Genomic DNA, 18,804 nt, shown 5'->3' with positions numbered 1-18,804 from the left:
GTATCTGATTATTTAAAAACTTATAAGCACATAATGTGTAATCATTATGAATATGTATAATATACTATGGAAACGTAGATTGTGTTAACAATATTAATCATTCTATCGTATAATCTTATCTAACGTTATTTGTACTGTTGTTCATTTCAAGTAGACATTTATGTATTTATTTCTTTACTTCTCTATTCTTTCAAAGTCTAGACCTTTATCGTAGAAAAAACATTCTCATCTAAATTTGCTTTATTATGAGAATTAAAATGTTTGTAAAGTATATATATATATAAAAAAAAAAAGAAGAAAAAAAAGAAAAAAAAGAAACAATATTATTAAAAATAATATCTATTTTTAAGTTTTTGAAAAACTCGAATAAAGTAGAATAAGGAAATGTTTAGAGAACGAGGGTAGGGACACCATTCATAAGCGATTGTAGTACCATCTAAGGCTTCTAATACAAGCAACGTCTTCTTTGTTATTTTGATTCTCGTGCTTGCACGAGAGGAACGATGTGTTTAGTGTTAGTCTCTTCGCGATATTTTTACACACGAATGATATTCGCTTTTTCTTTTCAAAGACGTAACTTTTAATTTTTAATTCGCCCTATCGATCGTAAGTACCTAAGGTGGTAGTAACGTTCATTAAACTATGCGTTCTTTAAAAGTGAATGTAAAAACAATTATTGGGATCAAGTGTTATTAGTTACCATATGTGATGATTGTCCATATATTATTTATATATTTATAAATTTTTAATTGTAAATAATATAAATTTAACGGATGTTATCCCAAATACATTGCATCCTGATGCATTACATAGTAATATTCATAAGAGAATCTTGAGAATTTGACATCATATTAAGTTACATTAATTTTTTAATATATCTTTTAATTTGTATTATTTGAAATTAAAAAGAACATATATATATACAATTACTATCATAGTGTCCAACAGCTTTACACTATGGCTTCGTATTCGGTTGATTAATTTAATATCCGATACTGATGAAAATAGAATTACATGGAAGATTCAACCAGCGGACTAATCTGATATACACAGCAGGCAACGTACGATAAGCCATGATCGAAACCGCCCCCAAACGCGTATGGTAATCCAACTTGGTTTCAACTACGCCATGAATAACATACCCGAGCGAAGATCAGTGTTGTTACATCAACGTTACTTGTATGTTTCAAAATTATTGTGTTAGCTAACAATAAGTCATGAAAATTTTTGGCAAATTGTTTCGAAACAAAAGGAGACGACGTGAGATATCCAAGAGAAAGAGAAAAGTTATGACGAAGAAAAAAATTGTTGGGAAAACGTACAACGGATTGCACCATTTTCCCAATGATGATTTTTTATTTGGCGACGGTAAAAGGATCTCAAAACGAGCTCGACGGAAACGCACGGTATGTACTAAAAATTAAATGTTTTTTACTTCTTTTTTTCTTTTTTTTTTTTTTTTTTTTATTTATTAGATAAGTAATATAATCTTTCGATCGATAGATTTAAATTATGTCGTTTTTATAGGCCAGGATCTACTATTTAAGGATTTCTGACATGAACCGATCGATTTTCTCATTTCCTTTGCTTTCTTACATATTTGACGTTAACTTTGTAAGATAATGGTTAATTGGATGTACACATACGAGGAAGCTCGTAATTTAATAGAGTAGAAGTTAATTAGACGCATTATAAGAAGCTTCCTTCGTTCTTTATTCTTGAGAAATGTTCTTATAATGAGGGAAAAGTTTCATTATCATCTTGACAATGAATATTATAGCGTTTTTCTAAATGATTATGTATAATAAAGTTTGCAAATATATATATATATATATATATATATATATATTTTTTTTTTTTAGAGATTAATAAGTAAGGAAGTAATTTTAATAAAAAAACTTTTCTTTTTCCTTTTTTTTTTCTTTTTATTCATTTTCATTACTTTGGTTGAGAATAATGAAAATTTTCTTACATTTTTATATAATATAAATCCTGAGAGAGATATTGATACTATTATAAACGTCAAAATAGCAGATTTATATGTCATAGTTTATGTTGACCCTAGAACGTAACTTTACACATAAATAAAAGGTTTCTTTTCTGATGCTCTCGTTAGTACACCTTGTGAAATAAGCTGATTATGGCTTTCCCCACATCCGCATTCTTGTGACACTTAGAGGTAAAAAATAGTTCCAATTTATGTCACTTCTAATTAGTTTATCATACACGATGCATGTTGGATTAGAGAAATTTTTCTTCTAAAGACTGCCGAGGAAAAAAATGTATTATATTATTAAATAAATAAGCTTATTTCGATTCAAATTTAATGATCAATCAATGTAATCAATCTTACGTAAAATTGTATAAGAAATACAATTGTGATTAATAGCACTAAAAAGAATTTTTTAAAAATGTAAATCATTTAGCACGAGTTAAGAAGCTTATTAACAAAAAAAAAAAAAAAAGAAAGAAAAAGAAAAAGAAAAATTTTACATAATTACATGCATTGGACAAATCATAAAGACATGCAAATATTAATCAATTATTCTCTTAGCATGAATAATCGATACGATTATGCAGGATGCAAAGAGTATATCATTTCTTTCATATACATTTAGAACTGATAAAAACAATCACTCATTCGCATTTATATTCTTACGACAGCTAAAAGCAAGATCCAAAAGCAACACAGAGATATTTGGCCTTGTAAATACTGCAAGATATTTGCTATGATTATAATGTATTTATTCACTTTATTTATTATCTTAATTTTTGAATGATTGTCAAAGCTTAATGAAACTTATCAGACAAATTAATATTACTGTTCTATTATAAAATGAATATGGAATATGGAAATCAATAGAATAAAAACAAAAAATCAAACAGGATAAACGTATCCTCCGGATCAGTTTTTTGTTATTATTATTTACTATACAATGTTCTTTTCAAGAAACATTGAGATTTCAGATCTTGAATTTCAAGTATCTTCCCCTTCATTTAAGAATAATATGAGGATAAAAAAAATTATTATATTTAACGTAAAGACGTAGGTTATTGGGGTGGGCAAAAGGGCGTTGCTTACAGCAGGAGCTTGAAAGGAGCGTAGCTTATTGGAGAGATGAAGGGGGCGTGATTTACTGGATTGGGAGAGGGGTGCGTCTTACTATATGTAAAAAAAAGAACAGATTTCCTCAACTGTAAACATGTTCTCTGAACAGCCTGCCCTTTCGAACTTTCAGAACACGCCCTTTCAAACTTCCTAAGACACTCCCCTTCTAAACTACCACACAAGCTACGCTTCACTCAAAACCTCATAGATCAGATTTCACGGCCACGCCCATCGGGACACGCCCTTTCTTAACCACGCCCCTTTCGAACATCATAACCACGTCCAGTCTGAATTCTTCAAAGAACTTTCTAAATCCCCTAAGTCATAGCCCTTCCAAACCCGTCCCTTATCGAGTAAACTAGGGATTGTTTTTCCTTATTTTATAAAATAATAAATAAAAAAAAAATGATACAATTTAGAATTTTTCCCCATATTACTCATATTACTCTCAGACAAGGAAATAGAGAACTTTTTTACACATTGATATTTCAAACAAAGAGACATTTAATAAAAACAATAATAATAAAAATTTTCATTCTACTTATCTATGCTTACTCTACTAGACTTTTTGTGCATGGTAGATGAAAGATAAAAAAAACAAAAGAATCGCATAGGTCTAAAAGAAGCGATATTGAAAAAGGAGAATCTCCAAGCAAAGCTTCTCGTGTTACCTTAGATCATTTTACCTGCAACAGGAGAGGAAAAACTACCTGCTGCGATAAATTCGTTTACCTGCGAACGGCTTACAATAAAAACTACCTGCGAAAAGATCCGAGTCCATCTAAAATACGCACGCATCGACCTTCTAAGGACACTTCTTTCCTTTTTCCTCATCAGGTGTTCAATGTTTTTCTCTATGTCGTGAAAAATTTTCAATATTCCCCATCCTTGCCCGTCCCTTTTAGTTGTTTCCTATCTTGCAAAACGTATACATGTAATAAACTACGAGTTCGTAAAACCTGCGAGAGAATTCCAGTTTAGTTACGGACAACGTGATTTAAACGGCCCACTCTCTTGTAGTTTCCCCATTCTCCCTTTCTACCGTTCTGACGAGAGAGACCGCGTGAATCATCACTTTGGAAGGATCGGCGCGTATGCATTCCATGCCGTATCCCAAGAAACAAACCTCTCTATGTATTCCAAATGGATTTTCCTTCGAGGTATAATACGTTGAGATCTGTGAAACAGGAAACAGCAGGTAGAAGAGCACAAGAGAGAGAGAGAAATAGAGATAAAGAAAGAGATAGAGAGAAAGAAAGAGAGAGAGAAAGAAAAAAAAATCTTTGTGAGTAAAAAAAGTTCTTCTTAAAGATTTCTCTTAGGAATATTTCGATTTATTTTCGATGATCGTCGAAAGAAAAAAAAAGTGATACGCATACATATCGATGGAACGAGAACGCAATAATTCCCTGATACGATTTGAAAAAGAAATCAATTATGAAGAGGATCATATATATGAAAATAATAAAAAGATAAAGTTGGAGACGATTGAAAGGATATAAAAAAAAAAAAAAAAGAAAAAAGAAAAAAAAGAAAAAAAAGAAAAAAAGAAAAAAAGAAAAAAAAAGAAAAAAAAGAAAAAAAAGAAAAAGGACAGAGAGAGAGACACGGAAGGGACACACCTAAGTACACGACATCGGAGAAGAGCATTCCAGCTGGTGGTGTAAGGTGTGTCATATTCAGAGAGTTAACGTCTTTCATATTAACCTGGTGTGCGTTAAACACTTTTTCAATACATTAATACGTACCATACATACATACATACATTTATACGACGAGATCGACGAGCAACGACGACGACGACGACAAAGAAAGCTATTTCGAAGGTACCGACCTCTATCTGCAGTCTTGCCAACTACGGACAAGTTGAAGCAAGCAAAACCGGTGTTGCTCTCTCTCGCTCTCACCCCCCACCCTTTCTCTTTTTCTTTTCTCTTCTTTTCTCTTCTCCTCCGGCATATCCCGCATATCGTGCTTTCTCGTTTCTCTCGTTTCTCTTTTTCTTTCCCCCTCTCTCTTTCTCTTCTCTTTCAAGAGTTTAAACGCACACAGTGGTATATTTGTGTGCCTTCTCTTTCCCTATACCCCGACCTCGTCCTTCTCCAACCGACCTGCTACGACCAGTCTACCAGCCGATAGAAGAAGCAAGACACGGCTTGTATAACCAGGATTCCTTATCCCGAAAGGACGTCCTTTACCTTCCTTCTTCTTCTTCTTCTTCTTCTGCTCCTCCTCCTCTTCCTCTTCCTCCTCCTCCTCCTCCTCCGCCACCACCACCACCACCACCACCACCTCCACCTTCATCTCTTATTCTTCTTCATCGTCTTCTTCTTCTTCTTCTTCTACTACAGTACTACTACTACTACTACTACTATTACTCTACTACTACTATTATTACTTCTTTTCACAAGTTACTCGCTCAGAAAGAAAAAGTGTTTTATTTCAAAGTGATCTCCGATTAAAAATTAAGGAAAAACGAGGAGTTTGGAAAAAGAAAAAAAGAGGGAGAGAAAGCAAGAAACGCATTCGTGATTTTTCGTGACAGTGGCCACACGATCTCTCTCTCTCTCTCTCTCTCTCACTCTCTTTCTCTCTTACATACACACTCCCTCTCTGTTTCTTCGTCTCTATCTATCTCTCTCCCTCTCTCCCTTCCTCCTTCTCCTTCCTCTCTCTCTCTCTCTTGTATCGTTGACTCCTTCGTACTATATCTCTTCCTTTGGAGATGAAGCGTGGAAGAGGAGATACAGATCTCTCGAACGTTTCCTTCGGCAAGACCGACATAAACACATCGAACTTTCGAAGAAGACCATCTTAGAACAAGTCTGTATCTCTTTTTTTATTATTATTATTATTTTTTTTTTTTTATTCGATCGCAAAGAAAGAGATTTTCGATTAGAAGCCCGATCTTTCTCTACCACTCTTTTCTCTCTCTCTCTCTCTATATATATATATATATATGCTATGATGTCGAGAGTGAAACGAGTTAGTGTTAGAGAAACTAATAGATAGGAAATCTTTTGAAGAAGAAATAAAAAAGGGAAGGAAGAAAAGAGAAACAAAAGGAATTAAAATAAATAAAGAACTAAGTGATAGAAAGAGAGAGAGAGAGAGAGACAGAGCGTGTACGCGTGTGTATGTGCGTCTGTTTATATTATCTGTGTGAGAAAAAAGGAAAGAAAGATAAAGAAAACGATTTGGAAGAAAGTGCAGCAGAGGGAGGGAGGGAGGGGTGATGGTGATAGTGGTGGTGGTGTTAGTGATGATGATGATGATGCTGGTGGATGACAACGAGGATCAATGAACCGGAATGATTTATTCTACTATGTGTGATGATCGAACTTTTTGAAAAAGATTGAGAGAATTTGAAGACCCGAAAAATTTTTCCTTGTACGAAGCTTTCATTTTCTTTTTTCTTTTTCTTCTTCTTTTTTTCTTTTGCATTGAAATTTCTTAAATATCGTGATTAAAAAAAAAAAACAAAACAAAAAAACAAAAAGAAAGAAAGAATCGAGGACCGACAAAGAAAACGACGGAAAAGAGGGAAGATTGAAGATATACGCACGCTACGCACGTATATTCACGGAATTAATTTGGAAGAAGAGAAAAGAAAAGAAAAGAGAAAAAAAAAGAAAAAGAAGAGAATAGATGACCAAGAATATATTATTAAAAGTTAAGAAAATTATAGAACGAATGTGATTAGTATCAAGGCAAACGAGAGTGTTCTCTGGACACGGAGTCTCTTCATTCGTATATATATATATATTATATAGATTATATATATATATATATATATCTTTTATTCGAGAGATAAAAACAAAAGAAGGAGAAGAAATATTCATGAGGTTGTGTGTTAATGCGCGCGTGTGTTATGTGTTGTGTGCTCGGTTCGCGAATCGAGAAAAAACAGGATCAATTAGCAGCCTCGAGAGGGAATAAGGAATAAACTTGAATCGCAATAGTAGTGTCCTTGAAAAGTATTTCATCTCTTCGTGCGTTTACACGTTCAAGAGTACGATATTTTTCTCGCGAAAGTTCAAGAAAAGATCAAAACGACGAAAATATTTTTCTCGCGTGAATATCTTCTCTTTCTTTCTTTTTTTTTTTTTAAAGAAGAAAAAAAAAAAAGAAAGATCGATCTTTTCGAATAATAAACAAAATCGATTTCGACAAAACGCGTATTGTGAAAATGCGCGGGAATTTGGAATTTTTTCCAACAAGTGCCATCTCGTCCGATTGCTGGTGATCTCTTTTTACTTCTTTTTTTTTTTTGTTCATTTTTGTTTTTCTTTTTTTTTAACGAGAAAAAATTTGTTAAAAAGAAAAGAAAATTAAGAAAGATAGAAAATAATAAATGGGATATATTTTGTTATAATGACAAGATCGTGTGGGTGAGATATATTGTGTGTGCGTTCGTGTGGGGGAAGAATTAATTAGATTGTGGGTATTTGAGGTTAATCATGTTTCTTGGATCATTCGTAAGAACGTCTTGACATCATCATTATTGTCATCGTCGTCGTCGTTGTCGTTGTCGTCGTCGTCGTCGTTGTGTCGTCGTCGTCGTCTTCATCATTGTCGTCGTTGTTATTCGCGCGTTGTGTTGCATCGATTCAAGTTCTACGAATTATACGTCGTACATATATAAACGAAGATGGATAGAAACGAAAGTGGTGTTGGTATTGGAAGTGGTACCAATGGGAATTGTCACGTTGGAAATTCAGGATCACCATTGAATTCTTCCTCCTCGAGTCATCCGGCGGCCCTTCATACATCTTCGTCAGGATTGGACAGTCAGGTAGTCAGTCGATTAATCGAGATAGATCGATTGTAATATTTTATATTTTTCATTCAACAAAATAGATAGATAGACAGACAGATAAAGATAGATAGATAGATAGATAGATAGATGCATCCTTTTTCTTTTCGTATAATGTAATACATTACAATTGTGGAATAAGATCTTAATATTGGATAAGAAAGATTTTTAACTAATTTAAAAGGGACGTTGGGGGAAAATAAAGAAGATCGTCGTGAGACCGAACTCTCTATTGTTTACGAGTTTAAAGTGGGGTTAGAGTAAGGAAGAAACAAAGAAAAGTTAAGAGAGTCCCTTCGTTAGTCTTTCCAAATACATTTGTTTTTTATATGAATAATTTTAAAGAAGAATTAATTACTTTTACTATGAATCGAAGTACTACAGCGTTTTATTTTTGTTATAATGATAAAGTTGCATGATATCGATAATAAAATCCTAACAACGGTTTTAATGTTGAATTATTAATGGAGGGATCGTTTTAGAATGAAATATATCGAAGATATAATGCTATTTATTTGTTTTCTTGTTTTTTTCTTTTTCTTTTTCTTTTCTTTTTTTTTCCTTTCTTTCTAATTTAACAAATGTAAAAAAAAAACTAAAATACGATATCCCGTTCGATTGGCAATATTGATCAATAAATAATCGTTTCTTTCGCGGGCTAACGTAAATCATTGCGCATTCCTTGCATATCGTAAATACTCGCGTAGGAGAAAACCTTCGTGTTTGCAATTTAGAAAGAGACTTATTCTATGTACTTTATACCTATATACGCCTATGGTACTACCTCCGCTATTTCAATGCGTGAAACTTTTTAAGGAATTTTCTTAACCATTAGCATACCGATGTGTACCGCGATTGGAAAAGAAAAAAGAGAAAAAAGAAAAAGAAAAAGGAAAAGGAAAAAAAAAATATCCAACTAGGACAACTATCCGTTCTGAATACTTGTCAACGTTCTATAGAATTCCAGGAAAAGTATTTTATATATATATATATATATATATATATATATATACTCTTAGAGTATATAAGACCCATCTTGTGTCTGACAGACGATACGCTTTGAATTTTTCTTCGAAGAAAGTATCTTATTATATATGACGACTCTCTCCTTTCAACGCTTCGTAAATCACACCACCGTAGTGTATAGTTCTTTTTTTTTTTTTTTTGCGATATTCTAAAAGAAATATAATTCCCACGAATTTAACGCATTATTCCTGCTTAACGGTCTGTGACGCGGAGATTTTAATATTTTGCAACGTTTAGCACTTTTAGTCACTTTTATCAACCACCATCATAAAAACCTCATGTTTTTATCGTATTAATGGTTATTTACAAGATAAGGTGGAAATTTTTAATACCGATAATAATAATAATAATAATAATAATAATAATAATAATAATAATAATAATAATAATAATAATAATAATCAAATATGACAAATTTTCTTTGATCTTTTTTCTTTTTTTTTTTGTTTTTTTTTTTGTTTTTTTTTTCATTAGAGCGGAGATAGAGGATGGGAGATACATCAGGTCACTGTTACCAGAGTACCAGGATATGGTTTTGGTATCGCGGTATCTGGTGGTCGTGATAATCCACATTTTACCAATGGTGACCCAGCTATTGCAATCTCCGACGTTTTGAAGGCCGGACCTGCGGAAGGAAAGTTGCAGTGAGTAATGTTTCTTAAAGAGAGAGATAGGGGTGGGAGGGAGAGAGAGAAAAAATTAAAAGAAAGATTCAGTCTATAGCCGGAGGGCATCGACTCTCCGCCATGATCTTTCATCTTGAACGCAAGAAAAAAAAAAGAAAAAAGGAAAAAAAAAAGAAAAGAAAGAAAAGCAAAGGAAAAAAAAAAAAAGAAAAAGAAAGCGTTTCTCAAGGGTCTCGGTTTAATGTCTTCGTTCTCTTAATCGTTCTATGAAGCATTCAATTGAACGCCATTTTTTTTTTTTTTTTTTTTTTTTTCTAATAACCCACTAAATAATTTTCACTTATTATCGTTGCAAAATGTAACGATATGGGCATTGATGTTTAATCGATTATTTGTATATATATCTATATATAGTTCTCTAGTTCTAATTAGATTATAACTATCGTAAACGTAAAATAGAAAGTAGAGTACGGCACGAGACGTTTTACATTAGAAATTGTTACGACAGTATGTTATCTCGTTTTATGGCGAATCGAGTTTCCATAAGTAGTAAGAACAAGATGGTTGACGTTACGAATGATAAGTACAAATCGATTGTGTGTTTTTAGGGTAAACGATCGCATCATTTCCGCAAACGGAGTATCGTTAGAAGGTGCCGATTATGGAGCAGCTGTCCGAGTTCTTCGGGACTCTGGATCGACCGTTTTATTGGTCGTTAAACGGAGAGCTTCGTCGAACTCATCAACTTGCCAAGGCAATTCTGCTCCGCAAACTCATCGACTTACGCTCACGCGAAATAATAAAAAAGATGGTAAGAGAAAGAGAAAGAAAAAGAGAGAGAGAGAGAGAGAGAGAGAGAGGATATAACGAGCTTGTTAAATTGTGTACCTTTTATAATCGTCGAAGTAAAAAAGGTTTTGTTTGAAAAGAAATGTTTTTAAAGTTTGTCCATTTTAAACTTTGTAGATTTTGGAATTGTATTGGGTTGTCGATTGTACGTAAAAGAGGTTACTCGAGAAAATATTGGAGTTAAACCTGGCGATATATTAACGCGAATAAGCGGTATTGCCGCTGATAATATGAGTCTAAAGGAAGCAAGAAAGTTAATGGATCAATGTAAGGATCGTTTGTCCATCGTTATTACCAGAGATTCTTCGTGTTGTCATGTCCAACAACAAGTTAAAACTGATAGCGGCGAGTATTTGTCCGGTGCGAGTTACAGCAGTCAAAATTTATACGTTCCACCACCAACAAGACAACCATTGGAAGATAAAAGTAATCTGGTTCCAAGGGGACGTTCAAGAGGTCCTTTAATGGACGTTTCTTTGAGTCAATTGGATTTACCAGCTACACCAACAGTAGATCCACCTAGACCACCACCTCCAAGACCTGAAGGTATACAATTAAACGTTTAAAAATGTTAACTATATAAAATTATCGATCGTATAAATATCTTTCTTTTTTTATTTTTTTTTTTTTATTTTTATAGATTATTACAGTTCCCGGAGACAGATGTACGATGAGGACTCTATTACACAACGAACGAAACAGCCAATGTAAGTTTTTTATTACGTATATAGAGATCGTGTTAATATTTGTTAATATTTAATTAAACAAATGATAAAATAAACTAAAATGAAAATGTTATTTGAAATTAGGCCGGATCCACGATTCATTACCTTCCAAAAGGAAGGTTCGGTAGGGGTACGATTGTGCGGAGGAAATGAAACTGGGGTTTTTGTAACGGCGGTTCAAGCTGGAAGTCCGGCCTCTCTTCAAGGTCTTCAACCGGGTGATAAAATTTTAAAGGTAAGCGCAAAAGGAACGTCGATGGAGTTTTAAAGGAATTTAATATATTTCACATTGATATTTTGTTGCAATGATTATAAATAGGTAAATGACATGGACATGAAAGGTGTAACCAGAGAGGAAGCGGTATTGTTTCTTCTTAGTCTTCAAGAACAAATCGATTTGATCGTACAGCATCGACGTCAGGAATACGATCAAATAGTTGCATCCGGTAGAGGTGATTCGTTTCACATCAAGTACGTCCTGTCATTTATTTAATAATTTAAACGTCTTTAACCCTAGTTCTGCACACTTGAAAATAATTTCAATTGGAATATGCGCTACAAGAAGATGCGCAGGATGCGTGCGCAACCTAGGCACTTTGAACAGTTCTCATTTATAAAAAATGAATAATTTTCATTCTAAAAATAAATACTATATATTCTTTATTCGAAGCCTTGGAAATAATAAAATCAGTTGGTTTTTTCAATTCTGTCCTATAGAAAAAAAATTCTCATGAAACATGCAATGCACAAAAATTTGTTTAATTGATCTCAAAATTGATCTAGTTTTCTACATCTCACAGGCATAACTAGGGTTAAATGAAAAAAAGATGGGGGGAAGGGAGAGAGGGGGAAAAAGAGAGAGAGAACATAGTATATAACAAAAAAATATTAATATTTTATCAGGACACATTTTCATTATGAACAACCTGAAAAGGGAGAAATGAGTTTTCGCAGTGGTGACGTCTTTCACGTGGTAGACACTCTTCATAATGGAGTTGTAGGTTCTTGGCAGGTATTCCGAATTGGAAGAAACAATCAAGAAGTACAGAAAGGTATTATTCCAAACAAAGCACGCGCCGAGGAACTTGCTACTGCACAATTCAATGCAACGAAGAAGGAATTAAGCGCTAGCGAGAGCAGAGGTAGTTTCTTTAGGAGAAGAAGAAGTAGTCATAGACGTTCAAAATCTCTGGGAAGGGTGAGGATACCCATTAACTTACAATTATTATCTTTTTTTTTCTTTTTTCTTTTTTTTTTCTCTCTCTATAATATCTTATATTATCTAATATTTTCTTTTCTTTTCTTTTTTTTTTTTTTTCTGAATTATTTAGGATCATTGGGACGATGTGGTATTCTCCGACAGTGTCAGTAAATTTCCAGCTTACGAACGAGTCATTCTACGACATCCTGGTTTTGTTAGACCAGTCGTACTTTTTGGCCCTGTCGCTGATCTTGGTAGGGAAAAATTACTTAAGGATTTTCCCGACAAATTTACTTCCCCACGTGAGTAAATCGAAGTGAGTCGTGAAATTTTCATAATACATGTCGTACATCATAATGACCTAAGAGATGCTTACGTTTTTAGAAATGGAAAGTCAAATGGAAGACAGCGGTAATAAAAATACTAAATCATCGGGTATAATCCGTTTGAGTGCCATCAGAGAAGTAATGGATAGAGGAAAACATGCTCTTCTAGATATTACTCCGAATGCTGTAGATCGATTAAATTATGCCCAGTTTTATCCTATTGTGATATTTTTAAAAGCTGAAACAAAACAAGTTATTAAAGAAATGAGAGCAGGTATTCCCAAGTAAGTTTGTTAAGTAACTAAGTATATATATGTATATATATATATATTTATATTAATTATGTCGTTCCTTTTTTAATATCCACAGATCAGCGCACAAAAGTAGCAAAAAACTTTTAGAACAATGTCAGAAATTGGATAAAATTTGGGGACACATATTTAGTGCTGTTATCACACTTACAACTCCTGAAGCTTGGTATCGAAAACTTAGAGAACTGATAGATCGTCAGCAGCAGGGATCTTTATGGATGAGCCAAACAAAGGTATTATTTAATGTTTGCAATTTTTTTTTCTTCATCAAACAATTGATATTAATTATTATTTATATCTTTGTTCTATAACAAAATGTTCATATTTGTTATTGTCAGATATATCATGAGAAAAAAATGATGTTTAAATATATTAACATCATTTTTATAATATAATCAACTATCAAAATCAAACTAATAATAAAGAATAAATAAATAAATAAATAAGTACATATATATATATATATATATATATATATATATATATATATATATTTATAATTAAAAAATTAAAATTGACATTGACAAATTTTATGAAATGGGCATATTTATGAAATTGATTCAAAAATTTATTATATTGAAGATATACTTGATCAAGAAGATCTGTGTTTAAATAATAAGTCTATTGATTGTAGCCAATATGTAGCCGATATATGGTGTCAGATCTATACCTTCCACCTTACCATTCATATTCTCCGCAATCTCCTCTCATGTCACATCCTGAAGATAAAGTATACTATGATCAAAATAAGAATAATACCTTTCTATCACCTTATTGTTATTCCTCTTTTATGGAAAATCATGCATCACTTATGTCCTTACCCAATGCTTCAGACGTCATCCGTGAGCAATTTTTCGGCTACATATAAAGTCCAAACATACCCTTCAGATAACATATATAACTTTTAACACAAATTTCTTCGTTAAGTCTTTGTTGAAATATGTTAAAGCCTTTGTTTATAATCGTTTATATAAATTATTGGATACAGTGTCTTCATGTGCCATGAACACTATATAACATCAGAATTAAACTTTAACAAGCATGTACTTCTAAAAATTAAGAATATTGAATTAATGATACATTACTCACAATCATAAAATAACCATATAATATGAATTTAACAAAAAACTATTAATGTAACATGAAATGCCCAAATTTTTCTCATTAACTAATATATATTAATATAAAACTTGATCTATGTATATGTTTATAGATCTTAATCATTGCATAATCTCTATTTTCATTATTATATTACAGATTAATACATATATATTAATAGCCTGTATATTTGTAGATATGTTTGTATTTTTTTTTCTGACTATGAACATAGAAAGTAATATATAAATATTACTTTATAAATCCAAACAAAAAAATATTATATATAATTTATATATAATTTTAATTCAAACAAAATTTTTTTTTAGAATATTATTATTATTATTATTATTATTATTATTATTATTATTATTATTATTATATATATTTCTTTTATATTAAATATTAAATTATATTACACAAAAATTTATTTTACAAGTTTATAAAATATTTATAATATATGTTATCATATAATACTAACAATGCACTATCTAAAAAACAAAATATATATACTCATTGACTAAATACATTTTATGTTTATATACCTGCCATAATTCTATTAAATTTTACTAGTATAAATACACTGAATGCGTCATGTAATGTTTATGTAATGTTCATGTAATGTTTTGTCCTTTGTGTCCTATGATCGTAGCCGGAAGAAGCCCTCTCGGATGATTTCCTATTCCCGATGACTTCTCGCCTCTCCTACGCTTCCTCTCCGGAGAGTGATCTGGAATTAAGCCCTGCACCAGCGCTTCCTGGGACATTGGGTCCACCTATACGCTTGAAAAGTAGTTCAGATCCAAGTATTGCTACCCAAGACGATACAACTGCACCTCCTCCATATTCTACAAATTATCAAGTAAGTGCAAAGTTTCTTATATTTCTTATATTGTAAAAAATATGGATATGTGCAATTATAATTTTTTTTTTTTTTTTAGCAATCTTTTGAACAACATAAAAGAAGATCACAAGGAGGTGCCGGAGATAGCAAATATGGTTTTTCTTTATCGGGACAAACGAGTAATCAATCTGGTTCTCCTGAATATCTCGGTACTTCATTCGAACCTAGATCTCCACATCATAGTCCTCCGGATCTACCACCACGGATCGATCGAAATATTAAACCAACAAATCAAACAACACGAGGAACGGTACGTTCTACGCAAGAAAGGCTCATTAATAAAACTGATTCTGTTTTGGACGTTGGAAATTATATAAATGCATCGCCTCATAAAGTAAATGCTACGTCATCTCTTGAAAGGACACAAACAAAAACGGTAAGTTACTTCGATATTGATATTAATGTGCTTTTGAAATTCATGTTACCTTTGTATATATTTATAGGGAAGTTACGATAGTATGTCTTCATATGATTCATATAATAATAATACTAATGGAAATTCAAGTTATGCTGGTGTTAATTTGAATACATCGACCAATCGTTTAGGCCCGAATGTACCTGATGACTTAAAAAGTAGTGGTATGTCAGCCAGAGCCCATGACCCATACAGATTTACAAGATCTACAGCTCAACCTGTAGCTACACAAGAACCTCAAGCTACTAGAACAGATTATGCCAAATATAGGTAAGAGAATAATGCGTTTATCAAAAAATTTCTTCGTGGAATAATGCGAAAATTTCTTCAGTATAAAAGTTTTTTTTAAATTCATCCTATATATACATAAATATATATATATGATTGTGTGTGTGTGTGTGTGTATATGTATGTACACATATATACGGACATTTTTTTCTGTATGATGGTGGCAAGAACACCTCATCCATTAAGAAGAGCTTGTAGAATATATATATCTAGTAGAGATACTTTAGTTTAAATTCAAATATCCTTGATCACTTAGTTTCCTGTTTTCTCTGCGCCTGAGTAAGCTAGAAATTTTGCTTTGTATATTATAGCAGGACCACAGACTATAAACCAATATCAATTCCACAAAATAAGCCAGGAGGATCATACAAACCCATACCACCGCCAAAGCCCAAGAATTACAGGCCACCCCAAACAACTTTAGTAGGAGATGAAAATAGTGGAAATAATGGTAATAATGGAAACAATGGAAATAATGGAAACAATGCTTATCAGCACACGAAAAGTTATTCTATTGCCACTTCACACGTGCATAATGGAGTAAGAGAGAGTATTGCAATATTATGATATTATTAAATGAAAAAAAAAAAAAAATAATAATAATAAAAACTTATAGTTTTCTACTTCCTTTTAGGTAGAAAATAATAGCAACGTTAGACGCAACAACAGTCAGTATTATTATAATATTCCACCTCCCACTCGTCATAATGAAAATAACCAAGTAAATTCGCATCATAATCACAGCCACATAACTCCGCCAATACATAGTCATAGCCTGAGTCATACTCATCCACACTCTAGTCCTCCTGTGACTTCTCATTCTCATTCAAATAGTGCTGGTCAAATAAATCTCAGTTCCACGCATAATCGAAACAACATTAATCATAATGGTTTCAATCATAATAACAGTCATGGAAGTGGAAGCCAAACTTATGCTTCTGGTAATTCTACTCACAATAGAGAACCTAATGGTTTAGATTTAGCTGGAAGCAGGGAGCAAAGAGGTAGTGCCTTTGAACTTTATCGGAAACCGGTACATCATTATAATATTAGGTAAATTACAGTGTGTATGTATGTGTATATATATATATATATATATATATATATATATGTATGTATATATATATGTATGTATATATTTAATATCTACTGTAATTCACTCAAATTCTAATTTGTTTTGTTTCGATAAAATAGATAAGTATAAATTGTGTACCGCTATAAATAATAGTAATTACAAGAATCACACAATGATATAAATGTAGAAAACCGTCTGCCTTAAAACTACCTCTGTATAAAGATTGGCGAAAAAATAGTTAGCAATGTATTTTATATACACTTATTTTACATAATATGTAATAAACTATAGATTAAAGTATGGTGCGATAGTGTCTGCTTTGATAGATCATTAAAAGTCTATCTATATAAAAATTTGTATTTTATTATAATGTAACAGGAATAATGGAATATTTCAAATGATAATGTCATCACATTGATTGTTATTGCATTTAAATGGTAAACTAATTATATATATATATGAAAAACTATGACATGTGATATAATTAAAATAACATCGAGAGACAGATAATCATTATACTCTGTGTACACATATAAGTTTTAATATGTTTATTTATTTTGAATCTAAAATCCAAGATGGAAAATCATATATATTCTTCCAAAGAGAAATCAATTTTTTTTTCTTTTTTCTTTTCTTTTTTTTTTTTTTTTTTTTTTTTATATGATAAAATATACAAACTGACATAACTAAATAATTATCTCTTATATAGATTATCATTTTTATAATGTACTGAATGATCGCATAAATATTGTTGTATTGAAAAATTATAGATAAATAAAACCATTAAAATTTATGTGAAGTTAGAGGGAAATAAAAAATAAATAAATAAACCAAAAATTAAAATTATTCTTCGACAAGTATTAAAATGATTTATTCTGTTTAGATGTTTTTAAATTGATAAAAAAATAATTGCATTACATAGTGTCGATGGACGCAATAACTAGCCACTAATATCAATTGATAATTGGTGACGTTGTATTGTTTCTTTTATATTTGAATTAGAATTGATTAAATTAGAAGTAACGAATCTGATATATTTCCTATGTTCCAAATCTATTTAGTTCTCTTATAGAAATGTTCTATTTAAATCAACAATAACTATTTCTTCTTTCGCAAATAAATTCTATTTTAATATTTGTCATTTATTATATTGAGTCTTACATTCAAGCTGATATATATATATACATATATATATACACACATATATATATATATATTTATATCCATTGTACACATGTTAATTAATTAAAAGGACATTTCTTCCATTTAATCGCGTTACTGTTCATTTCACATAAATACATATTTATTATTTGAAACAAAAAAACAGGTGAAGAGATAGAGAAAGAAAGAGAGTCAAAAATAATAATTAGATCTCTAAATTATTAGATATATTCGTCGTCAATGTGAAATAGTACAGAGTGCTTTTAAAATTTCTTATTTCAAATAATTTACAAAAAAAAAAAAAAAAAAAAAAAAAAAAAAAATTCTACACACTAATTTTTCGCTCGTTTCTTTACATTAATTATTTAAAAATAAAATTTTCACTTCCTCTTATTGAATTTTGTTAATATCATACAATTTTTAAATATCTTCTACTGATTAAATGAATAGCAAATGAAATAATAGAATATGAATTATATAACGCATATTCTGTTAAAATTAATTCAAACAGTTGCATAAGTAAATGTGCGTCTCATATATAAAATACAGATAATAACCTACGTAGACATCTTGCGTAATGTTATTTGAATATGCAGTTATGCATATTGGACCAAATATAAGCATGATTTTTGCATTTTAATTACATAATAAAAATATTTTACTTTGATGTTCATATGTATATATATCGTGAAAACGTTGTCATTTTTTTTTCTTTTTTTTTTTATCTTTTTTTTTTTTTTAAGTACAATAACATTACTGCATAAATCATTCTGTTTCTTACTTGTGCAAATATTAATGATATTTAAAATAGCATAGAGTAGAAAGAGATTCATTTTTACATACAGAAAATTTAATGTATTATTATGATAATATAAAA

General features: G+C 31.2%; 1 protein-coding gene and 1 long non-coding RNA gene across 8 annotated transcripts; one reads left to right on the top strand and one right to left on the bottom strand.

The window, feature by feature from the left end:
* Positions 1 to 919: 919 nt before the first annotated feature.
* On the top strand, positions 920 to 18,787 carry pyd (zonula occludens-like protein polychaetoid). Of its 7 annotated transcripts, none has more exons than XM_035867885.2 (17): positions 921 to 1,406; positions 9,426 to 9,595; positions 10,186 to 10,388; positions 10,544 to 10,972; positions 11,067 to 11,133; positions 11,236 to 11,386; positions 11,471 to 11,622; positions 12,055 to 12,349; positions 12,483 to 12,654; positions 12,737 to 12,962; positions 13,048 to 13,222; positions 14,737 to 14,946; positions 15,026 to 15,364; positions 15,432 to 15,444; positions 15,535 to 15,673; positions 16,003 to 16,231; positions 16,326 to 18,787. In XM_035867885.2, exons 1-17 carry the CDS (start codon positions 1,218 to 1,220, stop codon positions 16,746 to 16,748), a joined length of 3,582 nt encoding a protein of 1,193 aa, XP_035723778.1. In that variant the 5' UTR covers positions 921 to 1,217; the 3' UTR covers positions 16,749 to 18,787. The 7 variants fall into 7 exon arrangements, with proteins under 7 accessions (XP_035723776.1, XP_035723778.1, XP_035723779.1 ...); XM_085664039.1 differs by having other exon boundaries at positions 929 to 1,179; positions 1,253 to 1,406; positions 15,432 to 15,673; XM_085664038.1 differs by lacking the exon at positions 921 to 1,406 and adding exons at positions 6,344 to 7,351; positions 7,492 to 7,904 and having other exon boundaries at positions 15,432 to 15,673.
* Positions 1,948 to 5,339, bottom strand: LOC118442373 (uncharacterized). The gene is made up of 3 exons (XR_014983569.1): positions 4,858 to 5,339; positions 4,099 to 4,286; positions 1,948 to 4,021 (listed from the first exon to the last, which is right to left on the bottom strand). It is a non-coding gene; the product is annotated as an uncharacterized LOC118442373 (long non-coding RNA).
* Positions 18,788 to 18,804: the final 17 nt, after the last annotated feature.

This window comes from Vespa mandarinia, chromosome 24 (genome assembly GCF_050613455.1).
Source record: "Vespa mandarinia isolate Hongniang chromosome 24, ASM5061345v1, whole genome shotgun sequence".
NCBI classification, from domain to species: Eukaryota; Metazoa; Arthropoda; class Insecta; order Hymenoptera; family Vespidae; genus Vespa; species Vespa mandarinia.
Note: the sequence above shows the minus strand (reverse complement) of the source record. Positions and strands in the feature narration are given on the sequence as shown.